We start from the raw sequence: 27014 nt of genomic DNA, 5'->3' as shown, positions 1-27014 counted from the left end.
AGATGACAAGAAAATTGGGTAGTGTTGTTGAAAGTGAGGAGGTAGTTTTTGGCTACAGAAGAATATTTAGATGGGCAGAGAAATGGCAGATGAAATTTAATCCTGAAAAAATATGGTATGTTATATTTTAGAGTCATAGAGTTATACAGCATGAAAATAGGCCCTTCGGCCCAACTCATCCATACTGACAAAGGTGCCTACCTGAGCTAGTCCCATTTGCCTGTGTTTAGCCTATATCCCTCTAAAACTGTCCAAATGTATCTGTTGAAATGTATTTTAAAAGTTGTAATTGTACCTGCATCTATCACTTTGTTTGGCCCATATCCCTTTAAACCTTTTCTATCCATGTACTTGTCTAAATGTCTTTTAAACAGTAATTGTATCTGCCTCTTACTTCCTCTGGCAGCTTGTTCTACATGTTCACTACCTTCTATGTGGAAAAGTTGCCCCTCAGGTCTCCTCTAAATCTTTCCCCTCTCACCTAACTCTTGTCCTGTAGATTTATACTTCCCTACCCTAGGAAAAAGACTGTGACCATCCACCTTATCTCTGTCCCTCATGATTTTATATATCTCTATAAGGTCACCCCTCAGACTCTTGCACTTCACGGAAAAGACTCCCAGCCTATCCAGTCTCTCCTTTTACCTCAAGCCATCCAGTCCCACTAACATCCTTGTGAAACTTTTCTGCACCCTTTCTAGCTTAATGACATCCTTTCTATGGTTAGGTGACCAGAACTGCACACCAAGGTATTGTACAGTTGTATCATGACATCCCAACTCTTGTACTCAGTGACATGACCAATGAGGGTAAGTATACCAAATGCCTTCTTTACCACCCTATCTACCTATATAGAAATAGGCCCTTCAGCCCAAATCTTCCATGCCAACCAAGTAGCCTAATTGAGCTAGTTGCAATTGCCTGTGTTTGGCCCATAATCCTCTAAACCTTTCCTATCCATGTACCTGTATAAATGTCTTTTAAATGTTGTAATTATACCCACATCTACCACTTCCTCTGGCAGCTCGTTCCATATACCTGCTACCTTCTGTGTGAAAAAGTTTCTCCTTGGGTTCCCTTTGAATCCTTCTCCTTTCACCTTAGACCTATGTCCTCTAGTTTTAAACTCTCCTACCCTGGGGAAAAGACTGTGACCATTCACCTTATCTCTGTCCCTCATTATTTTATATACCTCTACAGGGTCACTCCCCAGTTTCCTACGCTGCAGGGAAAAAAGGACCAACCTATCCAGTCTGTCCTTATAACTCAAGCCCTGCAGGACATTAGAGAATGGAATAAAATGTCAAAATTTGCCAATGGCACTGAAGTCTGTCCTCATCATATCAGAGGTATTCCCTTTGGTTTATCCATCTCTCCCTGACCCTCTCTGCAATTTAACATTACCTTGTTTTCTCTCTTTCCCAGTTCTGGAAAAGAAGTCTCCAACCTGAAGCTGTTTCTTTATCAACATATGCTGCTTTACCTGTTTAGTGTTTTGAGCATTTTCTGTTTTTATTTCAGTTTTCAAACATATATGTTTTTTCTATTTTCATTTTTCTATTTTCATTTTCAGAACTTGCTTGATGACTTCATGAGTAACAGTTTTTCTAAAATTATTTCTTCACGGCATGCTTTGCAGCTTTTGCAGAGGTAATAAAAAATAATGAATTATAGAAAGTAGTAGATAATTATTTTTATACTTGAACATGTGTAAATGTTCTTGTATCTACATATTTATAAAGGAAAAAGAAAACGTTTTAGCAGCATGGATCATTTTTGTGAGGGATTGTGTATATTATTTCTTCAAAAATGAATGAGAATCTTTGCCTTTGAGTGAAGGCATCCAGAAATTTAAATCACATGGGATCCACACTGAGTTGGTAAGTTGGATACAAAATTAGCTTGGTCACAGAAGGCAAAAGAAAGTGGTAGAGGGATATTTCTCTGATTGGAGCACTGTGACCAGTGGTATTCCATTTGGGTCATTTCTGGAACCTCTCTTGTTTGGGATGAAAATGAAAGTGATTTGTAAGTTTGCAGATGACACAAAAATTGGTGGAATTGTGGATAGTGAGGAAGATCGTCAAAGAATACAGCAGGATAGAATGGCCTGCTTCTGCTCCCTTGTCTTGTGATCTTGTGAAATCATTTTGAAATTTGGGGTGGGGGTGGAAATAGCAGATGGAAATTAATCTGGATAAGTATGAGGTGTTGCATTTTTGGAGGTCAAATGGAAGAGGAAAGTACACAGTAAATGGTAGGATCAATATACAGAGGGATCTTGGGGTGCAAGTCCATAGCTCCCTGAAAGTGGCAACACAAGTGATATGGTGGTAAAGAAGGCATATGGCATGCTTGCCTTCATTGGTCGGGGCATTGTGTATAAAAGTCACAAAGTCATGTTGCTGCAGTATAAAACATTAGTTAGGCCATATTAGAAGTATTGTGTGCAGTTTTGGTCACCACACTAGGGAAAGATGTGGAAGCTTTGGAGAGGGTGCAGAAGAGGTTCACCAGGATGTTGCCTGTATTGGAGAGTATTAGCTGTAAGGAGACATAGGACAAACTTGGATAGTTTTCTCTGGAGCTTCGGAGGCTGAGGGGCAACCTGATAGAAGTTTATAAAATTATGAGAGATATAGATAGCATATATAATCAAAATCTTTTTCCCAGAGTGGAAATGTCTAGAGGGCATAGGTTTAAGGTGAGAGGGAGCAAGTTTAAAGGATATGTGCAAGGTAAGTTTTTTTTACACAGAGAGTGGTAGGTGTCTGGGACATATTGCCAGCAGAGGTGATAGATACAATAGCAACATTTACCAGGCAGTTAGACAGACACATGAACAGGCAGGGAGTAGAAGGATACAGATCATGTGCATACAGCTGGGATTAGTTAGATAGGCATCATGGCCAGCGCAGACATGACAGGCCAGAGGACCTGTTCCTCTGCTGTGCTCTTTCATGTTCTATGTACTTCCATGAAAAAACTTTCTTTTAAAAGAGTGACATAATGTACATAAACAAATTATTATAAATTTATATGTCATTGGTGAGACCAGAATATAGTGTACAGTAGCAGTTGGAGTGTTTTACTTTGCTGTTAATTAGTAATCTCATGGTAGGGGATCCTCTGGGGAAAATAGATGACAACATGATTGAAGTTTGAATGCAGTTTGCAAGCGGCAGTTCAAATAACAAGATCTTAAGTAAAGAACTTAAATAAAGCTAATTTTGTACATTTGTAAGATGCATTGGCTAAGCTATTTTTGGAAAATAAATGAAAATCTTTGCTGATAGATAGACAATAGTGAGCCTTTAGAAAAAATATTTCTCGCTGCTACTGTCAAGCAGGAGCTACAATACCCTGAAGTCCCACACCAGCAGGTTCAGGAACAGCTACTTTCCTACAGCCATCAGGTTCTTGAATCAAGCTGCACAACTCTAATCCTACCTCAGCAACAGAATACTGTGGACCACCTCTTGCACCACCTTGGACTTGTCTCTGATTGTGTTTATTTGCACTAATGTCTTGTTCTACACTGTTTTTTTTCTCTTCACTGTCTTGTATAATTTATGTATGCATATTTTATGTTTTTTGTGTTGTCTGAACCTACGTGCCTGTGATGCTGCTGCAAGCAAGTTTTTCATGGTACCTGTACCTTACCATACTTTTGCCCATGACAATAAACTCGACTTAATTTGACTTGACTTGAAATATTTCAATCCTTGGTAAATGAAAGCGACTTTGTAATTGGAAAACTCATCAAGGGGGAAGGTGAAATTCTTGTGCAATTCTCCATAAATAAAGAGGAGGTTCTTGATGCCTTAGCATGCTTAAAGGTGGATAAATGCCCAGGACCAGTTGAGATTTATCCCAGGCTACTGTGGTAGGCAAGAGAAGAGGGGACTGTGGCTGAGATTTTTACATCTTTGCTGGCTACAGGTGAGGTACCAGATGACTGAGGACAGCAAATATGGTCCCACTTTTGAAGAAGGGCAGCAGGGAAAAACCTGGTAATTGCAGACTTATGAACCTAAAATTAATAGTAGGGAAGTTATTGGAATCAGCATCAGATTTATTATCACTGACTTAAGTGACAGGAAACTTGTTGTTCTGCGGCAGCAGTACAGTGCTAAGACATAAAATTACCATAGATTACAAAAATAAATAATTAGTGCAAAAAGGAATAACAAGGTAGTGTTCATAAGTTCGTGAACTATTCAGAAATGTGATGATGGAGGGGAAGAAGTTGTTTCTGAATCACTGAGTGTGGGTCTTCAGGCTCTTGTACCTCCTCCCCAATGGTAGTAACAAGAAGAGGGCTTGTCCCGGATGGTGAGGGTCTTTAGTGATGAATCCGCCTTCTTGAGGCACTGCCTCTTGAAGATGTACTCAATGGTGGAGAGAGTTGTGTCTGTGATGGAGCTGGCTGAGTCTCCAGCCCTCTGCAGTCTCTTGTGATCCTTTGCTTTAGAACCTCCATACCAGGCTGTGATGCAACCAGTCAGAATGCTCTCCACTGTACAGCTATAGAAATTTGTAATTTGTAAGACATACCGAATCTCCTCAAACTCCCTATGAAGTAGAGCTGCTGGTGTGCTTTCTTCGTGATTGCATCAATGTGTTGGGCCCATGATAGATCCTGCAAGATGTTGATGGCCAGGAACTTGAAGCTGCTCACCCTTTCCACTGCTGACCCCTCAATGAAGGACAGGTGTGTGTTCTCCCAACTTCCCCTTCCTGAAGTCTGCAATCAATTCTTTGGTTTTGCTGATGTTGAGTTTAAGGTTGCTGTTGTGACACCACTCAACCAGCCAGTCTATCTCACTCCTATAGACCTTGTTGCCACCTGAGATTCTACCAATAACAGTGATTTCTTTGGTGAATTTATAGATGGCATTTGAGCTGTTCTCCATAACTTCTGAGGGGCAGGATTAATGATCACTTGGAAAAGCAGGGACTAATCAGAGGTAGCCAACATGGCTTTGTCAAAGGCAGATCTTGTCTGATCAATCTGACTGAATTTTTTGAGGCTGCAACAAAAGGTATTGACGAGGGCACTGAAGGCGATGTTGTTTACACAAGGTTGCAGATGGGAGACTGGTCCAAAAGGTTCAAGCCCCTGGGATCCAAGGCAAGTTAGCAAATTAGATCCAAAATTGAATTGGAAGTAGATCATGGGTGATGGTAGAGGGTTGTTTTTGTGTTTGGATGCCTGTGACTAGTGGTGTTTCATAGGGATCATTGCTGGGGCACTTCATGTTTAAAATATATGTGAAGGATTTGGATGTGGATGTAGGTGGCATGATCAGTAATTTTGCAGATGACATTAATATTGGTAGAATTGTTGACAGTGTGGAGAGTAGTTTAAGGGACTAAGTGATATTGTTGTATTGGTGAAATGGTCTAAGAAATGTGAGATGGAGTTTAATCAAGATAAATGTGAGGTGATGCATATTGGGAGCACTAATGAGGCTAGGACAAACACCATGAATGGTAGGGTCTGAGGGAGCATCGAGGTACATTGATCCATCAGGTGGACAGTGCAGGTAGATAACATGTTTAAGAAGGCAATTCAGTGCTGGCCTTCATTAGTTGGGGCACTGAATACAAGAGCAGGGAGGTTATGTTCCAAAACATTGGTCAGACCTTAGCTGGAATACTTTGAGGAGTTCTGGTTTCCACACTCTCGGCAGGATGTGATAGTGCTGGAGAGGTTGCAGAGGAAATTGGCCAGGATGTTGCCTGGGATGGAGTGTTTTTGTTATGAGGAGAGACTGGAGAGGCTAGTTCTGTTTTTTCTGGAGCAGAAGAGGTCAAGAGGGGACATGATTGAGGTATGTAAAATTCTGAGGGAGATGTGTGTGTGTGTGTGTATGTGTGTATGTATATATGTATGTGTATATATCTATGTGTGTGTATATATATATATATATTGCAGCAATCTTTTCCCCCTTATCAGGTGAATAAAACTATATTTAGGGCAAAGTGTTTATAGATTTAGAGGGCATCTGAGGGGAACCTTTTTCACCCACATTGGTGGTATAGTGGACAGTGAAGAAGGTTGTCTAACGACAGGTTATAGATCAACTGGGAAACTCAGCAAAGGAATAACACATGGAATTTAACACAGACAAATGCGAAATGATGCATTTTGGGAAGTTAAACCAGGGTAGAACATATACAGTGAATGGCAGGGCCCTGGGGAGTGTTGTAAAACAGAGGCCTAGGACTACAAGTACATGGTCCCCTGAAAGTGGCGACTCAGGTGGTGAAGAAGACATATGGCACACTTAGCTTCATCATTCGGGGCTTTGAGGACGAGAGGGACTTCATATTACAGTGGTACAAGATGTTGGTGAGACTGCACTTGAGGTATTGTGTTCAGTAATGGTCGCCATGCTATAGGAAGGATGTCATTAAGCTAGAGAGGGTGCAGAAAAGATTCACATGAATATTGCCAGGACTGGAAGGCTTGAGTTATGAGGAAAGACTGGATAGGCTGGGACTTCTCCCTGGAGTGAAGGAGGCTGAGGTGTGTCCTTATAGAGGTTTAAAAGATCATGATGGACATGTACAAGGTGAATAATCCCAGTCTTTTTCCCATTGTAAGGAAGTTAAAACTGGGGGGCATTAGTTTAAGGTGAGAGGGGAAAGATATAAAAGGAGACCTAAGGGACAGGTTTTTCACATAGAAAGTGCTGAGTATATGGAATCAGCTGCCAGAGAAATTAGTAGAGGCATGGACTATTACAACATTTAAAAGATATTTGGACAGGTACATGGATAGGAAAAGTTCAGAGGGATATATGCCAAATGTGGGGAAATGGACTAGCTCAGGTAGACACCTTGGTCTGCAAGGATGAATTAAACCAAGATGCTGTATAACTCTATGTGTCTTAAGTGATTCACATCCTGCAGGGTCTTACTGTGAACCTTTATTACAGCGGGTCAGGTTAGTTGTGGACTTTGGTCTTGTGGATATTGAGTGGAAGACCCTTCCTCTTCCATGCTTCAGTGAATGAATTGACAATGGTTTGGAGCTTGGCACAAACTCAAATGTCGTTTGCATAATCCAACTTGACGACTGAGGTTGAGGGACTATCATTCTTAAGTGTCATTGCCATGTGTTAAACACTTTCCCATTGGTTCTAAAGATTAGCTTCACTCCAGAACATGAGCTGCAGCTCTGTGGCTAGAAAGATGGAAAGTTTTGGGGTAATGGTGCAGCCTTGTTTGATGTGGTCTTTACTGATTATTCTCTGTTAGGATCATGGCTTTCATGCCATCATGAAGAAACCACAAGGCAAAGACAATTTGAAGAAGTACTTCACAGTCCCTCCCAGTTGATGAAGTTAAAGTTTTAGAGGTGTTGTAAAAGACCATGCTTAGTAGTTGGTGTGCTCCCTGCATTTTTCTTGGAGTCGTCAAGTTGTGAAGATCATGTCCACAGTGACTTCAGGTAGATGGAATCCATATTGCAATTTTATGAGCACCTCTTTGGTCACTGAGAGAAGGAAATTGAAGAGGACCCTGGCAATAACTTTCTCTGGTTCAGACAGCAAGGAAATTCCTCTGTAGTTACCGTAGTCAGAGTTGTCTCCTTTCTTTGAAGATGGTCACAGTCACAGCATCTCTCAGGTCCCCTGGTATATTCTCTTCTTAGATGTGGACGATGAGATTATAGATCCATGGCAGAATCTGAGTTTTAGAACTTCACTGGGGGTACTGTCTACTTGCAAAGCCTTGCTGTCCTTTAGTTGGGATATGGCCTTTTTGACTTGCAAGGGTGGATTGAATAGACTGCTTTGGGATGGAGTCAAGACACACATTTCATGTAGAGATTTGCATTTGAAAAGGTCTTCAAAGTGTTCTTTACAGTGGGCATTTTTATCTGTAATCAACAAGAACGAAGCAGTATACCCCGATGCCTGTCACATCATGGAGGGAGACTTTAATCAGGATGGCTTGAAGAAATTTCTGCCTAACCACTATCAATACATCACCTGCAACATTAGAGGACCTAACACACTCGACCACTGCTATACCACCATCAAGAATGCCTACCTCCCGCACTTTGTTAAGTCTGACCACCTGACTGTGCTTCCTTTTCCTACGTACAGACAGAGATTGAACAGGACGGCACTGGTGAAGAGAACTACAAAGAGCTGGATGGCAGAGGCAGAGGAACGAATTCTAGATTGCTGGTGGACTGGACCATGTTTAAGGAATTGTCAGCAGACCTAAACGAGCCCGCAGTTGTCACCGACTTCATAAAGATATGCATGGACGAGTGTGCACCCACAAAACATTCCGAATCTTCCCCATCCAGAATCCAGACACGCCTTATGTTTGCAATTCATTAGCACCACGAATCTCTTGGTCATTCTCATCAAAGCACTCCTTGTTCTTCTTGATAAAACAGCCAAAAGTCTTTTCACAAGTGTAATTTATAGTGAATTTCAGGTCATCCATAATTGTGTGCTTATTCTGTGGCTTCTTAATGGTGAAGCTGACACAGTGAAGGTGACATTCCTCTTCTGATTTTCCCCTCGAGAAGAAGATATACCTGTTGCCTTGTTCTTTAAACTGGGCATCTCCTATCTGTCATGGTGGTGATGTTGATGTCAAAGTGTCTGATATTTCCAAGCTATGATAATGCAGCATTCAAGTTCTCACTGCTGGCATTTGTCATAAGTGGAATGATATTCCAGGTCACAAACTTCATATTGTGGCAAAGCTGTTGCTGTTGCACATCAGCTATCATACAGACTTGACGGAGTAAGATCTTGATCCAGTGGCAACGGTATGCTCTTTCTGGAAGCACCTTTCCATCTTCCTGAAGGCTCTGTGGCATATCCATCTTTTTCCATTCCCCATGTGCAGCCCCATTGCCCCGATGCCATGTTTTGGTCTGCATTCCTTGATACTAGAAGTACGATGGTGCATTCAACCCCTCACAACTGCTCCACCATTCAGTAAGATAATGACTTGTCTTTTACTACAACACACACAAAATTCTGGAGGAACTCAGCAGGTCAGGCAGCACCTATGGAGGGAAATACTGATGAAGGATCTTGACCTGAAATGTTGACTGTTTTCCCTCCAAAGATGATACCTGACCTGAGTTCCTCCAGCATTTTGTGTGCGTTGCTCCAGATTCCAGCATCTGCAGAACCTCTTGTGTCTCTACCTTTTACCTCAGCTCTATTTACCTGTACTAAAGTTAATATCCAAATATCTATCAATAAAACTTCCTCAAGGTGCTGAGAAAATATTTAGATAATTCAAAAAATTGAGAAAATTCTGGCTTCTGCCCTCTTTCCAGTCCTGATGAAGGATCTTGAAATTTATTTCTCTCAATAGATGCTGCCTGACCTGCTGAGTTCCTCTATTTTAGTGTGTGTTGCTGAGAAAATATGTCCTCTATTGAATCTAGGACTAGGACAGTCTCAGGATAAAGGATCATCTATTTCAGAACTGAGATAAGATGAATTTCACTGCACAGAGGGCTGTCAATCTTTGGCATTCTTTGCCTTAGAAGACTTAGGAAGCCTATGCTTGCAGTGGATGCTTCATTAACTGACAAGTTGTGAATGGAATTCATCATTAAGAAATCATCTCCACTTCTAGCCATATGATGAAAGGAAGTTCACTGATTAAGCAGCTGAGGATGGTTGGGCCTGGGGCATTGTCCTAAGCAATTTCAGCAATTATGTTGTGGAGCTGAGATGATTGACTTCCAACAACCACGGCCTTCCTCCTTTGTGCAGCATCCATCTCTAACCATTAGAACCATTGAAAATGGAAGCAGGAGTAGGCCATTCAGCCCTGCTTCACCATTCAATATGCTCATTGCTGATCATCCACTTCAGTATCCTGTTCTCACTTTTTCCCCCATATCCCCTTGATCTCCCTAGCATCAAGAGATATGTCTTCCTCTATCTTGAATATATTTAATGACTTTGCATCCACTGCCATCTGTGCTAAAGAATTCCACTTATTCACCCTCTGGGTGAAGAAATTTCTCCTGTACTTGATCCTAAATGGCGCACCCCATATCCTGAGATTGACACCTTGTTCTGGGTTCTAAGGCTATTAGGAACACCTTCCTTGCATTTCATCTGTCTGGTCTTGTTAGGATTTTTTCGGTTTCTATGAAACCCTCTCTCATTCTTCCAAACTTCAGTGAATTATGGGCCGAATTGATCAACTTTTTTATGCGTCAGACCTGCTATTCCAGAAATCAGTTGGGTAAACATGTTGTTCTCCTTCCTCATGTAAAGAGACCAAAACTGCACATAGAACTCCAGATGGTGTCTCAGCAAGATCCTATAACAGCTAAGCAAGGCATTTATTTTCCTTTTCACAAAAGTACTGTTTTACCCTTGATGCATATTAACTTCAGATTTACCAGGGTGCTTTGATGCCACATTTGGTCAGATGCTGGCATGGTAACAAGGGCAGTTACTCAGACCTCATCTGAATCAGATTAGAATGAGCCAGTTGCAATGATAGTAAAGGCTGATATGATTTTCAAAGTCACTGGCAAAACATGACAATCTTGTTCAGCAAATAATAGGTCTTGGTGCAGAAGACTGCCATAGTCTGAAACCAAGAGATGGAGAATCCTCTGATGTACTGCTTTTCGGATTAATCCAACAAATACTCTCAGACTGTGTTTGCAGTAAGGCCTCCTACAAGCAGTCCCCCTCAACTGCTACCTTCTGATAGGATTATCTTCTGTTCATACTAGGTGCAGTGGCTGTTGCTGTCCCTCCAGCTGCATATCCAAATAAATTGTTAATAAAAGCATCCATGATAAGCCATTAAATAATTTTATTAAAAGTAAGTAAGCCAAAACATTTTCAGAAAGATACAACCAAAAACCTAGAATCTCTCCTGGTACAATGACTCACATCCCTCTATGAATTTGATTGAGTTTTTTGATGAATTGACCAAGAAGCTTGATGAGGGTAGGACACAGGACGTGGTCTATGTGGACTTCAGTAAGGCCCTTGATAAGGTTCCACATGGTAGGATGCTCAGTAAGGTTAGATTGCATAGAATCCGGGGAGATCTGGCTAATTGGATACTCTTGGCTTGATGGTAGGAAGCAGAGAGTGATGGTGAAAGATTGTAACTCAGACAGGAAGCCTGTGACTAGTAGTGTGCCCTGGGTTGGTGCTGGGTCCATTGTTGTTTTGTCAAATATATCAACAATTTGGATGAGAGTGTACAAGGCATGTTTAGTAAGTTTGCATATGACACTAAAATAGATGGTATCGTAGACAATGAAGAAGGTTACAGGAGGATCTTGATCAGCTGGGTAAGTGGACCGAGGAATGGCAGATGGAGCTTAATTCAGATAAGTGCGAAGTGTTGCATTTTGGAAAATTTAAATCAAGGTAGGACTTTCTCAGTAAATGGTAGGGCCCTGGGGAGTGTTGTAGAACAGAAGGGACCTTGGAGTTCAGGTACATGGTTCCCTGAAAGTGGAGTCACAGGTAAGACAGGGTGGTGAAGAAGGCTTTTAGCAGGCTGGCCTTCATTAGTCAGGGTATTGAGTATAGAAGTTGGGAGGTTATGTCGCAGTTGTACAACAACTTGGCGAGGCTGCATTTGGAGTATTGTGTTCAGTTCTGGTCACTCTGCTATCAGAAATATGTTATTAAACTGGAAAGAATGCAGAAAAGACTTAAAAGAATGTCATGGGACTGAGTTATAGGGAGAGATTGGACAAACTAGGACTTTATTCTTTGGAGTGTAGGAGACTGAGGGGTGACCTTATCGAGGTGTATAAAACCATGAGGGTAAATGCACTCAGTATTTTTCCCATGGTGTGGGAATCAAGAACTAGAGGGCATAGGTTTAAGTTGAGAGGGGAAAGATTTAATAGGATCCTGAGGGGAACTTTTTTTTACACAGAGGGTGGTATGTATATGGAATGAGCTACCAGAGGAAGTGGTTGAGGCAGGTATAATATCAACTTTAAAAAGACAGTTGGCCAAGTACATGGATAGGAAAGGTATAGAGGGATATGGACCAAACACGGACAAATGGGACTAGCTCGGATGGGCATCTTTAATGGCGTGGATCATTTGAGCCAAAGGGCTTGTTCTGTGCTGTATGACTCTCTGACTCTATGTCCTAGTTACTAAAATGTGAGCTACAATTTATATATTACCTCCAATGCCTTTGAGAGATCTATATCTGAAGGAGTTACTATTTGGTTAAACAATGAGCAGAACTTCCATAAATTTGTTTTGATACAAAGTGAGAAAGATTAATGGTATCATGGTACCACAGTATTTCCACATATTTTTAAAGTTCCTGACTTTCTGGTGAATACATCATCTGGCTGACATTAATGTGCAGATACAGTGGCAATCAGCAGAAAAAAAGTGAAGTTGTTGCAATCATGGTTGCAGTGATAACGTTGATTTCTTGATATGTTTCTGTCATACTTGTCTTCCTGGCAGAAGCACAATATTAATCAATATATCAAATATGTTGAGGTGGTGGATTAAATTAAAGAATTAATTGTCAAAAGAAATGATAATATTTTCTTATTGGTTGTCATGTATTTCAGCAATTGAAAAAAATTGAAATACATTTTGTAATTTTAGACTGTTTTCTTAAGAAAAACAAAGATGTTTAATATGTTTAATAATATGATGCAGGATTGATGCGTATCTATCATGATGCTATTTGTATATGGACCATTGTTTATTTGTGCTAAACTTGTTACCTTAGATTTCAGAATTTGAATATTCCGTCCCTTGAGTCAGAAATTGAAATAACAATTGAACGTATTCTTCGACACTATGCTGGCGAGTTAATGTTCATTAAAAAGGTAAGAATTTTATGTGCCCAGATGGCCAGAACTGCATATAGTATTCAATGTGCCATCTCACCAACATCTTGTACAGCTGTCACATGATGTTCCAACTCATTGCCCTGACCGATGAAGGGAAGCATGTCAAACGTCTTCTTCACCACCCTGTCCACCAGTGTGACCACTTTCAGGGAACTAGTGTACCTACTTGGTTTACCCCCTAGGTCTGTTAAACAATATGTCAGATGTTCTGGGAATAAAAAAAAATGTTCATTTTCAAGACAGCAAGTGCCATGGCCAAAGTTATGCAGGCAGATGGGATTAGTTTGGATTGGCATCATGAATGTTGCAGACATGTTGGGCTGAAGGGTCTGCTCCTGTACTGTACTGTTGTATGATCTGTGCTCTAAGTTGTAAAATGCACACATTTATATTAGTTTTAAGTTTGTTTATGAACTGTTGATTTTGTCATTGTGAATGTCTTTGCAGAATTATCACACCTATAAAGAAAATCCATATCTTGCAAGAGATATGCCTCCTGTAGCTGGAAAGATACTGTGGGCAAGACAACTCTTCAGACGTATATTTGAACCTATTGACTATTTCTATGTAAGTTTGTTAACAAAAAAATCATTTTTTTCCTATTTGGTCATGCAATCCAAGGCCGCCTTCTTGGAAAAGTGTTTTCACTGTGCTTCCAGGTGCCACTTTGCACTGAAAATATCTCCATCCAGGATGTGGCTTTATAAATCTTCAGGTCACTGGGGTTTTGCAAGCACAACAGGGACAATCATTACAAGGGACTGCTAGGAATCAGAGCAGCCTTCTAAATGGTTCTAATGAGATTTTAACACACAGAATTCCTAGGAAAGCCTGGATATGCACAGTCATGTACTGAGAAACATAATTTAAAACAACATCCTTTAGTTGACATGTTATCTTGAAGCATTTCAATATTGCTTCAGGCTAATTTAAAAGTACTTATTCACTAACATTTCTCTCTCAACCCATACACTCTCAGGTTGGAGAGACTGGGATTGTACACGCTGGAATTGAGAATATTGAGAAGGGATCTGATTGAAACATACAGGATTATTAAGAGATTGGACAAGATAGAGACAGGAAATATGTTCCAGATGTTGGGGAAGTCCAGGACCAGGGGGCATGATTTAAGAATAAGGGCTAGGCCATTTAAGACAGAGCTGAGGAAAAACTTCTTCTCTCAGAGATTTGCGAATTTGTGGAATACACTGCCTCAGAGGGCAGTGGAGGCCAATTCTCTGGGCACTTTCAAGAAGGAGCTAGATAGGTTTCTTATAGATAGGGGAATCAAGGGATATGGGGACAAGGCAGGAACGGGATATTGATTGTTGAGGATCAGCCATGATCTCAAAATGGCGGTGCAGACTCGAAGGGCCGAATGGTCTACTTCTGCTCCTATTGTCTATTGTCTATTTATTGTTTTTGAAACTTCCTTGAGCTCAAATTGGATACTGTTTCTGCTACAAAGGAATAAAGATAACATCTCATTAATTAAATGTGTATTGAGAATTTGATGCAACAAACATGAAACAGCTTGTGTTTCTTGGAAGGAAGGTAAGTGTACATCAGTGTTGGTATAAGGACCATTAACTTTCTGAGTATATGTAAATGGCTTGGACTTGTGTGTAAAAGGTACAATTTCCAAATTTGTGAATGACAAAACTTGGATCCAAGAGAACTGTGAGGAGGATAGTCATTGATTCCAAGGAGATATAGATGGGCTGGTGGAATGGAAGGACACATTGCGTATAAAAGTTAATGCAGAAAAATACAAAGAGAGGCAATAAAAACCAGATAGTCCTCTAAAATAGGTGCAAGAACAGAGAAATCTTGGGATATGTGTGCACAGTTGTTTGAAAGTGGCAGGGCAGGTTGAAAAAGAAGCTAAAAAAGCCTTTGGGATTTTTGGCTTTATGAGACATAGCATACAAGAACAAGGAAGTCATGATGAATATTTGTAGAACACAGGTCCGAACACAGCTGGATTATTGTATCCAGTTCAGGGCACCACAATTCAGGAAATCTTTGACATCCTCAGATCTTTGACACCCGCAGAAGGTATTTACTTGTATGATTCCACAGATGAGGGATTAGGCATGCTGGTTGGCAGGTTATTGGCTATTGTGAATTACTCCTAATGTGGTGTGTGGTAGGACAATCAAGTGGAAGTTGATTGGTTACAGGGAAATAAGTGGGGAAATGGGATTGATGGGATTGCTTTGAGAGCCAGCAGAGACTCAAGGGCCAATTGGCTTCCTATAGTTGTATGGAAATGTGAGTTAAGTGAATATGCTGGAGAAACTTTCATTATGTCTAAATCTATGATTCTATAAGTGCTGGTAAATGGGATTGGTATAGATAGGTACTAGATAGCACGAATGTAGTGGGTGAAAAGTCATATGTCTCTATGACTCCAACCTGATCATGATTTAAGAACCATAGGATATAAAGTCATAGAGCCTTGGATCATTGGGATCTCTTCTGGTGCAGAGGTGACTTGTATAAGAGGGACAGATTACACCTAAACTGGAGGGGGATCTGATATTCTGGTGGAGAGATTTGCTAGAGCTACTTGGGAGGGTTTAAACTAGTCTGGGAGGGGGTGGGACCCAAAGTAATAATGTGGCAGATGAGAAGGTTGAGGCAAATATAGAAGTTAAAGCAAGCAAATTCAGTTGGCAGGACAGGCAGGGGCAGGACAGGGAGCAAGGAAGATTTGTTACACCAAACTGCACTTATTTTAATGCAAGAAAATTGACTGGTAAACCAGATGAGCTCAGATCAGGGATAGGTACTCAGGACTGGGATATTATAGCTATTACAGAAAAATTGTTGAGGGCCAGGCAGAACTTGCAGTGAAGTGTTCCGGAATCCTACAGACGTGATAAAGATTGAGGTAAGAGAGGAAGGGGGTTAGGGAGAACATCATGGCAGTACTTAGACAGGATATTCCTAGGGGAATGTTCAGTGAGGCTATATGGATAGAGCTAAGAAATAAAGAATGGGGTCATCACTTTGATAGAATTGTACTAAAGGCAAATTGGTAAATTAGTAATTTAACTTATTATTGTCATATGTACCGAGGTACAGTGAAAAACTTTGTTTTGCATGCCATCTATACAGATCATTTCATCACATCAGTACATCAAGGTAGTACAAGGTAAAAGCAATAACAGAATGCAGAATAAAGTGGTACAAAGTGCAGTGCAGGCAGACAATAAGGTGCCAGGGCATGACAAGGTAGATTGTGAGGTCAAGGGTCCATCTTGAGCCCCCCAGTAGTCAACGGGAATTAGAGGGGCAAATATGTAGGGAGACCACAGATAGCTGTAAGATTAATAGGGTTGTATCAGTAGGTGATTTAATTTCCCTGATATTGATTGGGACTGCTAAGGGTTTGGATGATGCGGAATTTGTTAAGTGTGTTCAGGAAAGTTTTCTCATGCATTATGTAGATGGCCCTACTAGAGAGGGGCAACACTCGATCACCTGTTGGGAAAAGAGGCAGGGCAAGTGGCTGAAATGGCAGTGGGGGATCAGTTTGGGTCTAGTGACCATAATTCTATTAGCTTTAAAATAGTAATGGAAAAATATAGCTCTGATCCAAAAGTTAAGGTCCAAAATTAAGGCAAGGCTAATTCTGATGTCATTAGACAGGAATTTGCAAAGGTTTATTGGGAGAGATTAGCTGTCGGTAAAGGGGTGTCTGACAAGTGGAGGCTTTTAAAAGTGAGATAGGGAGTATTCCTGTTAGTGAAAGACAAGGCTGGCTGGATTGGGGAACCCTGGTCAGGAAAAAGAAAGAGGTATAGGCAGCTGAGATGAAGAGAATCCCTTGAGTACAAGGAATGTAGGAGTAATTGGTAATTAGTTTATCATTGTCACATGTACTGAGATACAGTGAAAAACTTTGTGTTGCATGCCATCCATACAGATTATTCCAAAACATAAGGGGATCGAGATAGTACAAGGAGAATGCAGAATATAGTGTTATAGTTACCGTTACAGAGAAAGTGCAGTGCAGATAGACAAGTAAGATGCAAGACCCACGACGAGGTCGATTGAGAGATTAAGAGTTCATCTTTAACGTACAAGAGTTTTTAAGAGTTTTATAACAATGGGATGGAAGCTGACCTTGAGCCTGGTGGTCCAAGTTTTCAAGCTTTTTGTATCTTCTGCTCAAGGAAGAAACAGGTTGAAGTAAAGAGAATAACTGGGGTGGGAGGGGTCATTGATTATATTGGCTGCTTTCCCAAGGTAGCGAGAAGTGTAGGCAGAGTCAATGGAGGGGAGGCTGGTTTTTGTGATGGACTTATCTGTGTCCAGAACACTGCAATTCCTTGTGGTCTTGGGCAGAGCAGTTGTCATTCCAAGCCATGACGCGTCTGGATAGGATGCTTTCCATGGTGCATCTATAAAAATTGGTGAGGATCAATGGGAACGTGCCAAATTTCTTTAGCCTTCCGAGGAAGTAGAGGCGCAGGTGTGCTTTCTTCGCCATAGTATCTTACGTGGTTGGACCAGGACAAGCTATGGGTGATATTTACACCTAGGGACTTGTAGCCATCAACCATCTCCACCTCAGACCATTGATACATAAATGGGCGTGTACTCTGCCCACTTCCTGAAGTCAATGACAAGCTCTTGTTTTACTGACATTTAGGGGAAGGTCGTTGTCCTGACACCATGCCACTAGGCTCCCTGTCTCTTCCTTGTATTCTATTTCATATTTTTTTTGAGATCTGGCCCACTATTATGGTATCATCTGCAAACTTGTAGATGGAGTTAGAGCAGAATCTGGCCACACAGTCATGAGTTATAGGGAATAAAGTAATGGCTGAGGACGCAGCCATGTGGGGCACCAGTGTTGAGGATAATCGTGATGGAGGTGTTGCTGCTTATCCTGACTGATTGTGGTCTGTAGGTCAGAAAGTCATCGATCCAGTTGCAGAGAGAGGTGCTGAGTCCTCGGTGTAGGAGTTTGAAGATGAGTCTGTTTGGAATTAAAGTATTGAAGGCAGAGCTATAGTCAATAAATTGGAGTCTGACGTAGTTGTCTTCGTTATCCAGGTGTTCCAGAGATGAGTGTAGGGCCAGGGAGATGGCATCCGCTGTGGACCTGTTTCGACAGTCAGCGAATTGCAGTGGGTCGAGGTTGTCTGGGAGGTTGGAGCTGATGTGTGACATGACCAGCCTCTCAAATCACTTCATAATGTCAGATTAAGAGCCACCGGGTGGTAGTTATTAAGGCATGTTACCTTATTTTTCTTTGTTACTGGAGTGATAGTTGTCTTCTTAAAGCAGGTAGGAACCTCAGATTGGAGTAGGGAGAGGTTAAAAATGTCACACTTAAGAGGGAATTAGGAGGGCAAAAAGAGGACATGAGATAGCTCTGGCAGAGAATTTAAATGAGAATCCGGAGAAATTCCATAAGTATATTAAAAGCAAAAGGGTACTTAAGGAGATAATAGGTCGCCTTAAGGATCAATGTGGAGCCACAGGAGATGGGCAATTTCTTAAATCAAAATTTCTCATCTGTATTTACTGTGGAGAAGGTCATGGAAGCTAAGGAAGTTAGGGTAGAGAATAATGATGTCTTGAAACATATCCACTTTACAAAAGAGAAGGTGCTGGCATTCCTAGAGTGCATAATGGTGAATAAAGTGCTGGGGCTTAACCAAGTGTATCCTTGGGACACTGTGGATAGCAAGAGATGAAACTGCTGAGGCTCTGGCAGAGATATTTGTATCACCTTTAGCCACAGGTGAAGTACCGGAAGACTGGAGGGTGGCTAATATTGAGCCTTTATTTAAGAAGGGCTGCAAGGACAAGCCAGGGAACTACAGGCAGATGAACTTAACATCAGTAGTGGGAAAGTTACTGGAGGGGATTCTGAGAGAAAGGATCTACCTGCATTAGGGATGGATTGTATGGCTTTGTGCATGAAAATTGTGTCTCATGAACTTGATTGAGTTTTTTAAAGAGGTGACCAAGTGAATTGTTGAGGGCAGGGCAGTAGACATTCTCTACATGGACTTTAGCAAGGCTTTTGATGAGGTCACAAATGATATGCTAGTCGTTGAAGGTTAGATTGGGATCCAGAGTGAGCTAGCCTATTGGATTCAAAATTGCCTTGGCAGTAGGAGCCAGAGGGTAGTAGTGGAGGGTTGTTTTCAGATTGGAGGCCAGAGACTGTGGTGTGCCTTGGTTCGATACTGGATCCCCTTTTGTTTGTCATCTATTTTAACAATTTGGATGAGAATGTAGTTGGCATGGTTAGTCACCTTGCAGATGACATCCACATTAGTGTTATGGTGGACAGTGAAGAAGGTCATCTAAGATTACAACAGGATCTAGATCAACTGGAAAATTGCACCGAGGATTTGCAGATGGAATTTAATTCGGACAAATGCAAAGTGTTCCATTTTGGGAATTTAAGCCAAGCCGGGACTCACAGAATAAATGGCAGGGCCCCAGCGGGTGCTGTAGAATAGAGAGACCTTTGGGTACAAGTACACAGTTCCCTGAAAGTGACAACACAATTGAATAGAGTGTTGAAGAAGGTGTTTGGCATGCTCGCCTTCTTTGGGCAGGGCATTGCATACAAGACTTGGGATGTCATGTTACAACTGTATAGGACATTGTGAGACTGCACCAGGAATATTCATTGTCCAGCTATAGGAAAGATGTCATTAAGCTGCAAAGGGTGCAGAAAAGATTCATGAGGATGTTACTAGGACTGGAGGGCTTGAGTTTTCCCTGGAACTCAATTGACTAAGGTGGACGGTCACAGTCTTTTCCCCAGGGTAGGTGAGTCTAAAGCTAGAGAGCATAGAATTAAGGTGAGAGGGGATAAAGTTAAAGGAGACCCAAAGGACAAGTTTTTAACACAGAGTAGTGGGTGAAACGAGCTGCTGGAGGATGTGGTAGAGGTGGGGGCAATTACAATGTTTTAAAGAAATTTAGATGGGTACATGGATAGGAAAGGTTTAGAGGGATATGGGCCAAATGCAGACAAATGGGACCAGCTCAGATAGGCAGCTTGGTTGACATGGACGAGTTGGGCCGAAGGGCTTATTTCCATGCTGTATAACTCTATGATCTATGAATAAGACAGCAAGAGGTGAATCTCTTGGCCAGCTTAGTAGTCAGAGGATACAATGGAGAGAGGAGAAGAACACAAGTCTTGTTGACATAAGCTTCATGTTAGTCTTGGCACAGTCTGCAATGCCATTATTGGATATGTAATTAACTGTAATATTTTAGCTCTAGATTTCATCCAATTATTTAATTCTGTTTATATTTACCTGAATAATTGGATTTAGTTTGATTTAAAATTACTTTCAGGTGATTACCCATTATTATCTATTTTATCATTTTCTTAACTTATTAAATCTTATTTCAGATTTTAATTCAAATAAAATTTATTGCCACTTAATATTACTATCCCATATTATCTTTAACATTCTCCCTCTAGATCTAATTGATTAAAAAGTGTCTTAATTGCATTCAAAAATTTAACATGGTAAATAAAAGACTTGAACTTTATTATAGAATGAATTATTCACTTAGCTGTTCTTTACGTTTTGCCACTCCTCTGATCTTTTTTTTTGGTCAGGTACTTCTTTCTATCACAAAAGAAAAAGAAAGACTGCTCTCTCCCCTTATACATTTTATAGTCTTCATTCTACTGTGATCTCCCCTTGTCTCCTCTCTAGTTAATGAAACTGTAAGTGTTGTAAATCAACTGGAGTGTCTGGCAGGACGCTCACCTTCTTAACATCATAATTCTAGACAGGTCATTAACCTTCTTGTGTCATTGATTTCCTTCTACATACAAATCCACTTCCAAAAATTTCCATCCAAAAGAGTGGAGGTAAGTTTTACAATTTGAAGTTGTAAATGGGAAAATTGAATCCAAAGAATTGTAAAGTGTTTCACTGAACAATGAATTGCTTTTCCTCCAGCTTCTTTTGAGCTTTTGGAAAAGTATAGTGAGCCAGGATTATTAAAATCAGAGTTGGAATGGGAGAGAGAAGAATAATGGCAAGTGACCATGAGGGTCACGCTTACCAAATAAATTAAAATATTCATATTCAATTAATAATCATTGAAGTGGCGTAGTATATGTGTGGTCTCCAATGTAGAAGTGACCTAAAAATAACTTCAAGAATGTTTTCAGAATACTTTGTTTTACTTTATATTGTGCCAATGAATGTTGGATTGTTACTGTATTCGTTAAATATCTGTGTCTTAAATTGCTTCCTTTCATTTCAGAAAAATTCTGACATCTTAAAAAACCCTCAGGGCATGTCTGTTGTGCGAATGTACAACAAACTTGCCTATGTATTGGTCAAGTTTGAAGTATTACATTATAAGATTTGGACAAAAGAAACTTCAACAATTCAATATGGTAAGTGCATGATTCATTTTGATTAAGTTGCAACAATATTCTGGTAAGTTGAAAATGTGGCATATATTTTACAAACGAAAGCTAGAAATTGCATTATACCTTTCAATGGTATTAAAACAGCTTTATGGTTCACTGTGGCATAGCATTCCCATCTATTAAAAAAATTGCACTGTTACCATTAAATAGTGTTAAAACAGCATTGACAAACAGTGGCACTGTGGATAGCACCACTGCCTCTGAACTTCTGAGGCTCAGGTTCACTTATGACTTCAAAGTCAAAGTTGAGTTTATTGTCATATTCACAAGTACATGTATGCACAGGTGCAATGAAAAACTTACTTGCAGCAGCAGCATCACAGGCAGTATTCACAAGAAAAACATAACCATGTTTTTTTTTACAATAAACAATCTTTACAAGAAAGAACACAATTAGAATAAAAAAAACAAAGTCTATTTTAGTGCAAAGTGATCAAAGTGGTCATAGTGTTACTAAACTGTAGTAATTAGGGTTTTGCTGGTTGGTTCAAGAACCAAATGGTTGAAGGGAAGTAGCTATTCTTGAACCTGATGGTGTGGGACTTAAGGCTTCTGTACCTCCTGCCCAATGGTAACTGCAAAAAGCTGGCATGGCCCAGATGGTCATGGCGCAAATCAACTCCTGTCTCAGAGGAGGACCTGTTCTAATTTCCCTACTGCCACAACAGGTCAACTGCAGATGTGATTCCTCTGACTTTGGGTGCTCTCAGTGTTTAATTTGTACAACCTTCTTATAACTGCATAGGTTTCCTAATGGTTCATAGTTTCCTTCTCCATGCTAAAGACTTCCTGGTTGGTTGGTTAGTTGGCAAAACTCAATTGCCCCTATTTATAGGAGGGTGGCAGGAAAGTATGGTGGTGGGGAGGGGGAAGTAAATGGTTAATATGAGAGGCAAAATTCAATTAGTGGAGATGGGTGCTTGATGTTGGTGATGTTATGGTGGGACAATAGACCCACTTCCATGCTGTATGACTCTTGACTAATATTGCTTCGTAAAGTCACAAAAAGTTGAAAATCTACAATTGTGAGGTTCAGAGAACAGCATTGTTGGGTTTTTCTGTGTAACAGCAGTTTGAAACTGACGTGTTCTCACAGCTGCCTATATTTAGCCCACCAGGTGCAATCTCTGAAGTCAGCTATTAAAGAGGCATGCAGACGCCACAGCCAAGGAAACGCACCAGTGCCTCTACTTCCTCAGGAGGCTAAAGAAGTTTGGCATGTCCCTTTTGACCCTCACCACTTTTTGTAAATGCATCATAGAAATTATCCTATTCAGATGCATCACAGCTTGGTATGGCAACTGCTTTGCTGGAGAGGAGCTTGTGTGCACTGTGTGTGTGCATCGTGTGCACCGCCATCTTTCCTGAAGTCAATGACCAATTTTTTTGTTTTGCAGACATTGAGGGAAAGGTCGTCATCACGAGGCTCTCTATCTCCCTCCTGTATTCCGAGTCATCGTTATTTGAGATTCAGCCCACCATGATGGTGTCATCAGCAAACTTGTTGATGAATTTTAGGGCCCCAATACTCAGCAGGAATTAGAGGAGGAGATGTGTAGAGAGATTGCAGATAGTTGTAGGAATAATAGGGTAGTATTCGTAGGAGATTTTAACTTCCCTCACATTGACTGGTAGGACATAGTACAAAGGGCTTGGACAGGGTGGAGTTTGTTAAATATGTCCAAGAAAATATCCTTAATCAATATATAGAGGGCTGTACTGGAGAGGGTGCACTTAGGGAACAAGGTAGAGCAAGTGACTGCAGTTGGGAGGACTTTGGGTCCAATGACCATAATTTTATTAGTTTTAAAATAGTTATGGAGAATGATAGGATGGGTCCAAAGGTTCTTAAACTGGGGCAGGACCAAATTTGGAGGCACTAGGCGAGATCTTGCAGAGGTCAATTGGGTGAGACTGTTTGCTGGTAAAGGGACAATTGGCAGTTGGGAGGCTTTTAAAAGTGTGATATCAAGAGCCCAGGGGCAGCATGTTCCTGCTAGGATGAAGGGCAAGGCTGGCAAGTTTAGGGAACCCTGGTTGACAAGCGACATTGAGGCTCTGGTCAGGAAAAAGGAGGGATACATTAGGTTTAGGCAATTGAGAACTAGCGAATCCCTCGACGACTGTAAGAAGTATAGGAGTACACTTGAGAGGGAAATCGGGAGGACAAGAATGGGGTATGAGATGGATCTGGCAAGCGGGATGAAGGAAAATCCCAAGATTATACAGATATATTAAGAGTAAAAGGGTGGCTAGGGAGAGAATAGGTTTCCTTAAAGATCAGCATGTCTGTCTATGTGTGGAGCCACAGAGATGGGTGACATTTTCAATGAATATTTCTCATCAATTTTTACTGTGGAAAAAATGATGGATGCTAAAGACATGAGGGAAATGAGTGATGATGTCTTGGACCACATATAAATTACCAGGGAGGAGGTATTGGCGGGCTTAACGCGCATTAAGGTGGATAAATCACTAGGGCCTGACCAAATACATGCTCAGACCTTGTGAGAAACTAGGGAAGAAATTGCAGAGGCCCTTGCAGAGATATTTGCTTCATCTTTAGCTACTGGTGAAGTTCCAGAAGACTGGAGGGTGGCTAATGTTGTACCATTATTTAAGAAGGGCAGCAAAGACAAGCCAGGGAACTACAGGCCGGTGAGTCTAACATTAGTGGTGGGAAAGTTTACTGGAGGGGATTCTGAGAGACAGGATCAATCAATATTTGGATAGGCAAGGTCTCATTAGGGATAATCAGCATGGCTTTATGCATGGAAACTGTGCCTGACAAATCTTTAATGAGGTTTTCGAAGAGGTAACCAAGAAGATAGATGATGGTAGGGCAGTGGATATTGTCTTGATGGGCTTTAGTAAGGCCTTTGACAAGGTCCTGCATAACATGCTAGTCTAGAAAGTTAGATCACATGGGATCCAGGGAGAGATAGCTTATTGAATTCATAATTGGCTTGATGGTAGGAAGCAGAGAGTGATGGTCAAAGGTTGTTTCTTGCACTGGAGGCCTGTGACTAGTGGTGTGCTAGAGGGGCCGGTGCTGGGACCTTTGTTGTTCATTATTTATATAAACGATTTGGATGTGAATGTGTAGGGCATAGTTAGTAAGTTTGTGGATGGTAATAAAACAAGTTGCATCGTAGACAGTGAAGAATCTTATCAAAAATCACAGGGGGGTCTTGTTAAGCTAGGTAAGTGGGCCGAGGAGTGGCAAATTTGGATAAGTGCAATGTGTTTCATTTTTGGAAACACTGGCAAACCAGGGTAGGACTTGTACAGTGAATGGTTGGGCCCCGGGGAGTGTTTTGGAACAGAGGGACCTAGGGGTACAAGTGCATAGTTCACTGAAAGCGGTGTCACAGGTAGATAGGGTGATAAAGAAGGCTTTTGGCATGCTGGCTTTCATCAGTCAGGGCATTGAGTATAGGAGGTGGTTATGTTGCAGTTGTACAAAGTGTTGGTGAGGCTGCACATAGAGTAATATAGCATAGAAACAGGCCCTTCGGCCCAACTCATCCGTGCCAACCATTGTGCCGACCAAGCTAGTCTCACTTGCCGATTAGAAAGAACAATTACTAAAAGTAGAGAGGGAGAGAGAGGACACTAGTTCTGCCGTAGGAATGTATGTACATATGTCGGACTTTTGAATTTAATAATATAATGAGAGCTTGTTTGTATGTATGGGTGTCTATAAGTCATATGTCTTTAACCTGTGGATGGCTTGTACTACTAAATACTCTCCTTCCTTGATACTTAAATACAACCTGCTTATCTGACTATGTCTGTTGCTTCAGAGTACAAAATTGTTAACTCTAGAGGATGCCCAATTCTACTGCGTATCAAAGTATACATACATTATTGAGTACATTTGGGATTCTTATAACTGTTTCATAGAATCAAATAAATGTTAAAAGTGAAGCTTATGGTGTGACAATTAGCCCAAATACTTCCTGAAGATGGATATTTTGAATTCAACGTATTTGAATTTTTATACATTTGCCTTTTAGCATAATTTAGTTGAATATAAAATTATTCAATTTCATTCCAGCCTATAATTACATGTCTGAATATACTAAATTTAATTTTTATACAGTCATCCATGGACCTCTTTTGATACGGGATCCAGACACTGGGATTATGCAATCAAACTTTGATCACAGAATTTTTGAAGTACTTCGAGAGACCAAGTCTTTGTTAAAGATGGGCCTGGATGTGCCAGAGACAGCTAGACATTTGCTAAAGTCTGAGAATATATTGAAATCTAACCATAACCATTTGCAGGTAGGTTCTGCTAATTCCTTATAAAATTTTATTTGATGCAGTGTAAAATTGCAGTTTTTGCAAATACATTGCAATATTCAGTCCTTCTCATGATATGATTGCAGCAAAGCCATCTTTCAAACTTATTTAGTTATAATTTTAAAATTACCTTACATGGGAAGCAGAGGTATATTGTTTATACCTAATCATCACCATATTTGTTACAGTTATGGTTGATGAAAGTGTTTGTACAGTTCCAATCAAATTTGCAGAAAACACAAAAATTGGCAGAATTGTGGATAGTGAGGAAGGTTGTCAAAGGATTCAGCAGGATATAGATAAGTTGTAAATATATGTGGAGAAATGGCAGATGAGTTGGATACAATCGAGATACATTCCTTCTCATGGACAATAGGCTGCATAAGTTCCCTGGTAATAAAAGTAGAAAGTAAAGTGAAGCAAATCAGAAAATGTGATTAAAAAGTGCAGCTATTAGAAAGGCAGCCTGCCATTTTTATTATATAGCAGCAACATACCTAATGAAGTCCCACCAAGAAAAATAAAATCCTGGATTTTATAAAATTTGCTTTGGAATTTTGAAGAAGCTTGGGACAAATAAGATGTGCCCAGTCATCCACCATTCATCCAGGTACCCTTTAAATAAGAGTTTCTGCATCCAGCACTCTTTCGGCAGTACAACCTACTTTTTGGTTAAACAGTTATTTCCTCAATGTCCTTCTAATCCCTTACCCAGTCATCTTAAATCCACAAGTAGAAGTTGCCCATTATCCCCTTGTGGCTGATCTTATCTTTGGCCTTAACTTCACTTTCCTGTCTGATCCCCATAAGTGACCTTGTGGGAAGCTGGAGAAGAAATTGTGGAGGCCCTTGCAGAGATTTTTGCTTCATCTCTGGCCACAGGTGTGGTTCTAGAGGACTGGAGAGTGGCTAATGTGGTACCATCGTTTAAAAAGGGTAGCAAAAACATGCCAGGAAGTTACAGGCTGATGAGTCTGACATCGGTGATGGGTAAGTTGCTGGAGGAGATTCTGAGGGACAGGATCTACCAACATTTGGAGAGAGAGGATCTGATTCAGAACACAGCTTTGTGCATGGAGGTCATGTCTGACATATCTTTTAGAGTTCTTCGAGGAGGTAACTAAGAGGGTAGATGCGGGTAGGGTAGTGGATGTTGTCTATATGGACTTTAGGAAGGTCTTTGACAAGGTCCCTCATGGCAGGATAGTCTGGAAGGTTAGATCGCATGGGATCCAAGGGAAGATAGTGGATTGGATTCATAATTGGTTCAGTGGTAGGAAGCAGAGGATGATGGTCGAGGGTTGTTTCTTTGGCTGGAGGCCTGCGTCTACTGGTGTGATACAGGGGTTGGTTCTGGGACCTTTGTTGTTTGTA

At 40.8% G+C, this 27014-nt stretch overlaps 1 protein-coding gene across 1 annotated transcript in view; it reads left to right on the top strand.

Moving 5' to 3' along the window:
• LOC127575526 (dynein axonemal heavy chain 8-like) overlaps positions 1–27014 on the top strand; it is a 443415-nt gene that overhangs the window by 70350 nt on the left and 346051 nt on the right. Inside the window, 5 exon segments of the mRNA XM_052025459.1 lie at positions 1574–1650; positions 12757–12856; positions 13328–13447; positions 21158–21293; positions 25435–25622. Coding sequence (XP_051881419.1) covers positions 1574–1650; positions 12757–12856; positions 13328–13447; positions 21158–21293; positions 25435–25622 — 621 coding nt within the window.

Source organism: Pristis pectinata, chromosome 10 (assembly GCF_009764475.1).
Source record: "Pristis pectinata isolate sPriPec2 chromosome 10, sPriPec2.1.pri, whole genome shotgun sequence".
NCBI classification, from domain to species: domain Eukaryota; kingdom Metazoa; phylum Chordata; class Chondrichthyes; order Rhinopristiformes; family Pristidae; genus Pristis; species Pristis pectinata.
Note: the sequence above shows the minus strand (reverse complement) of the source record. Positions and strands in the feature narration are given on the sequence as shown.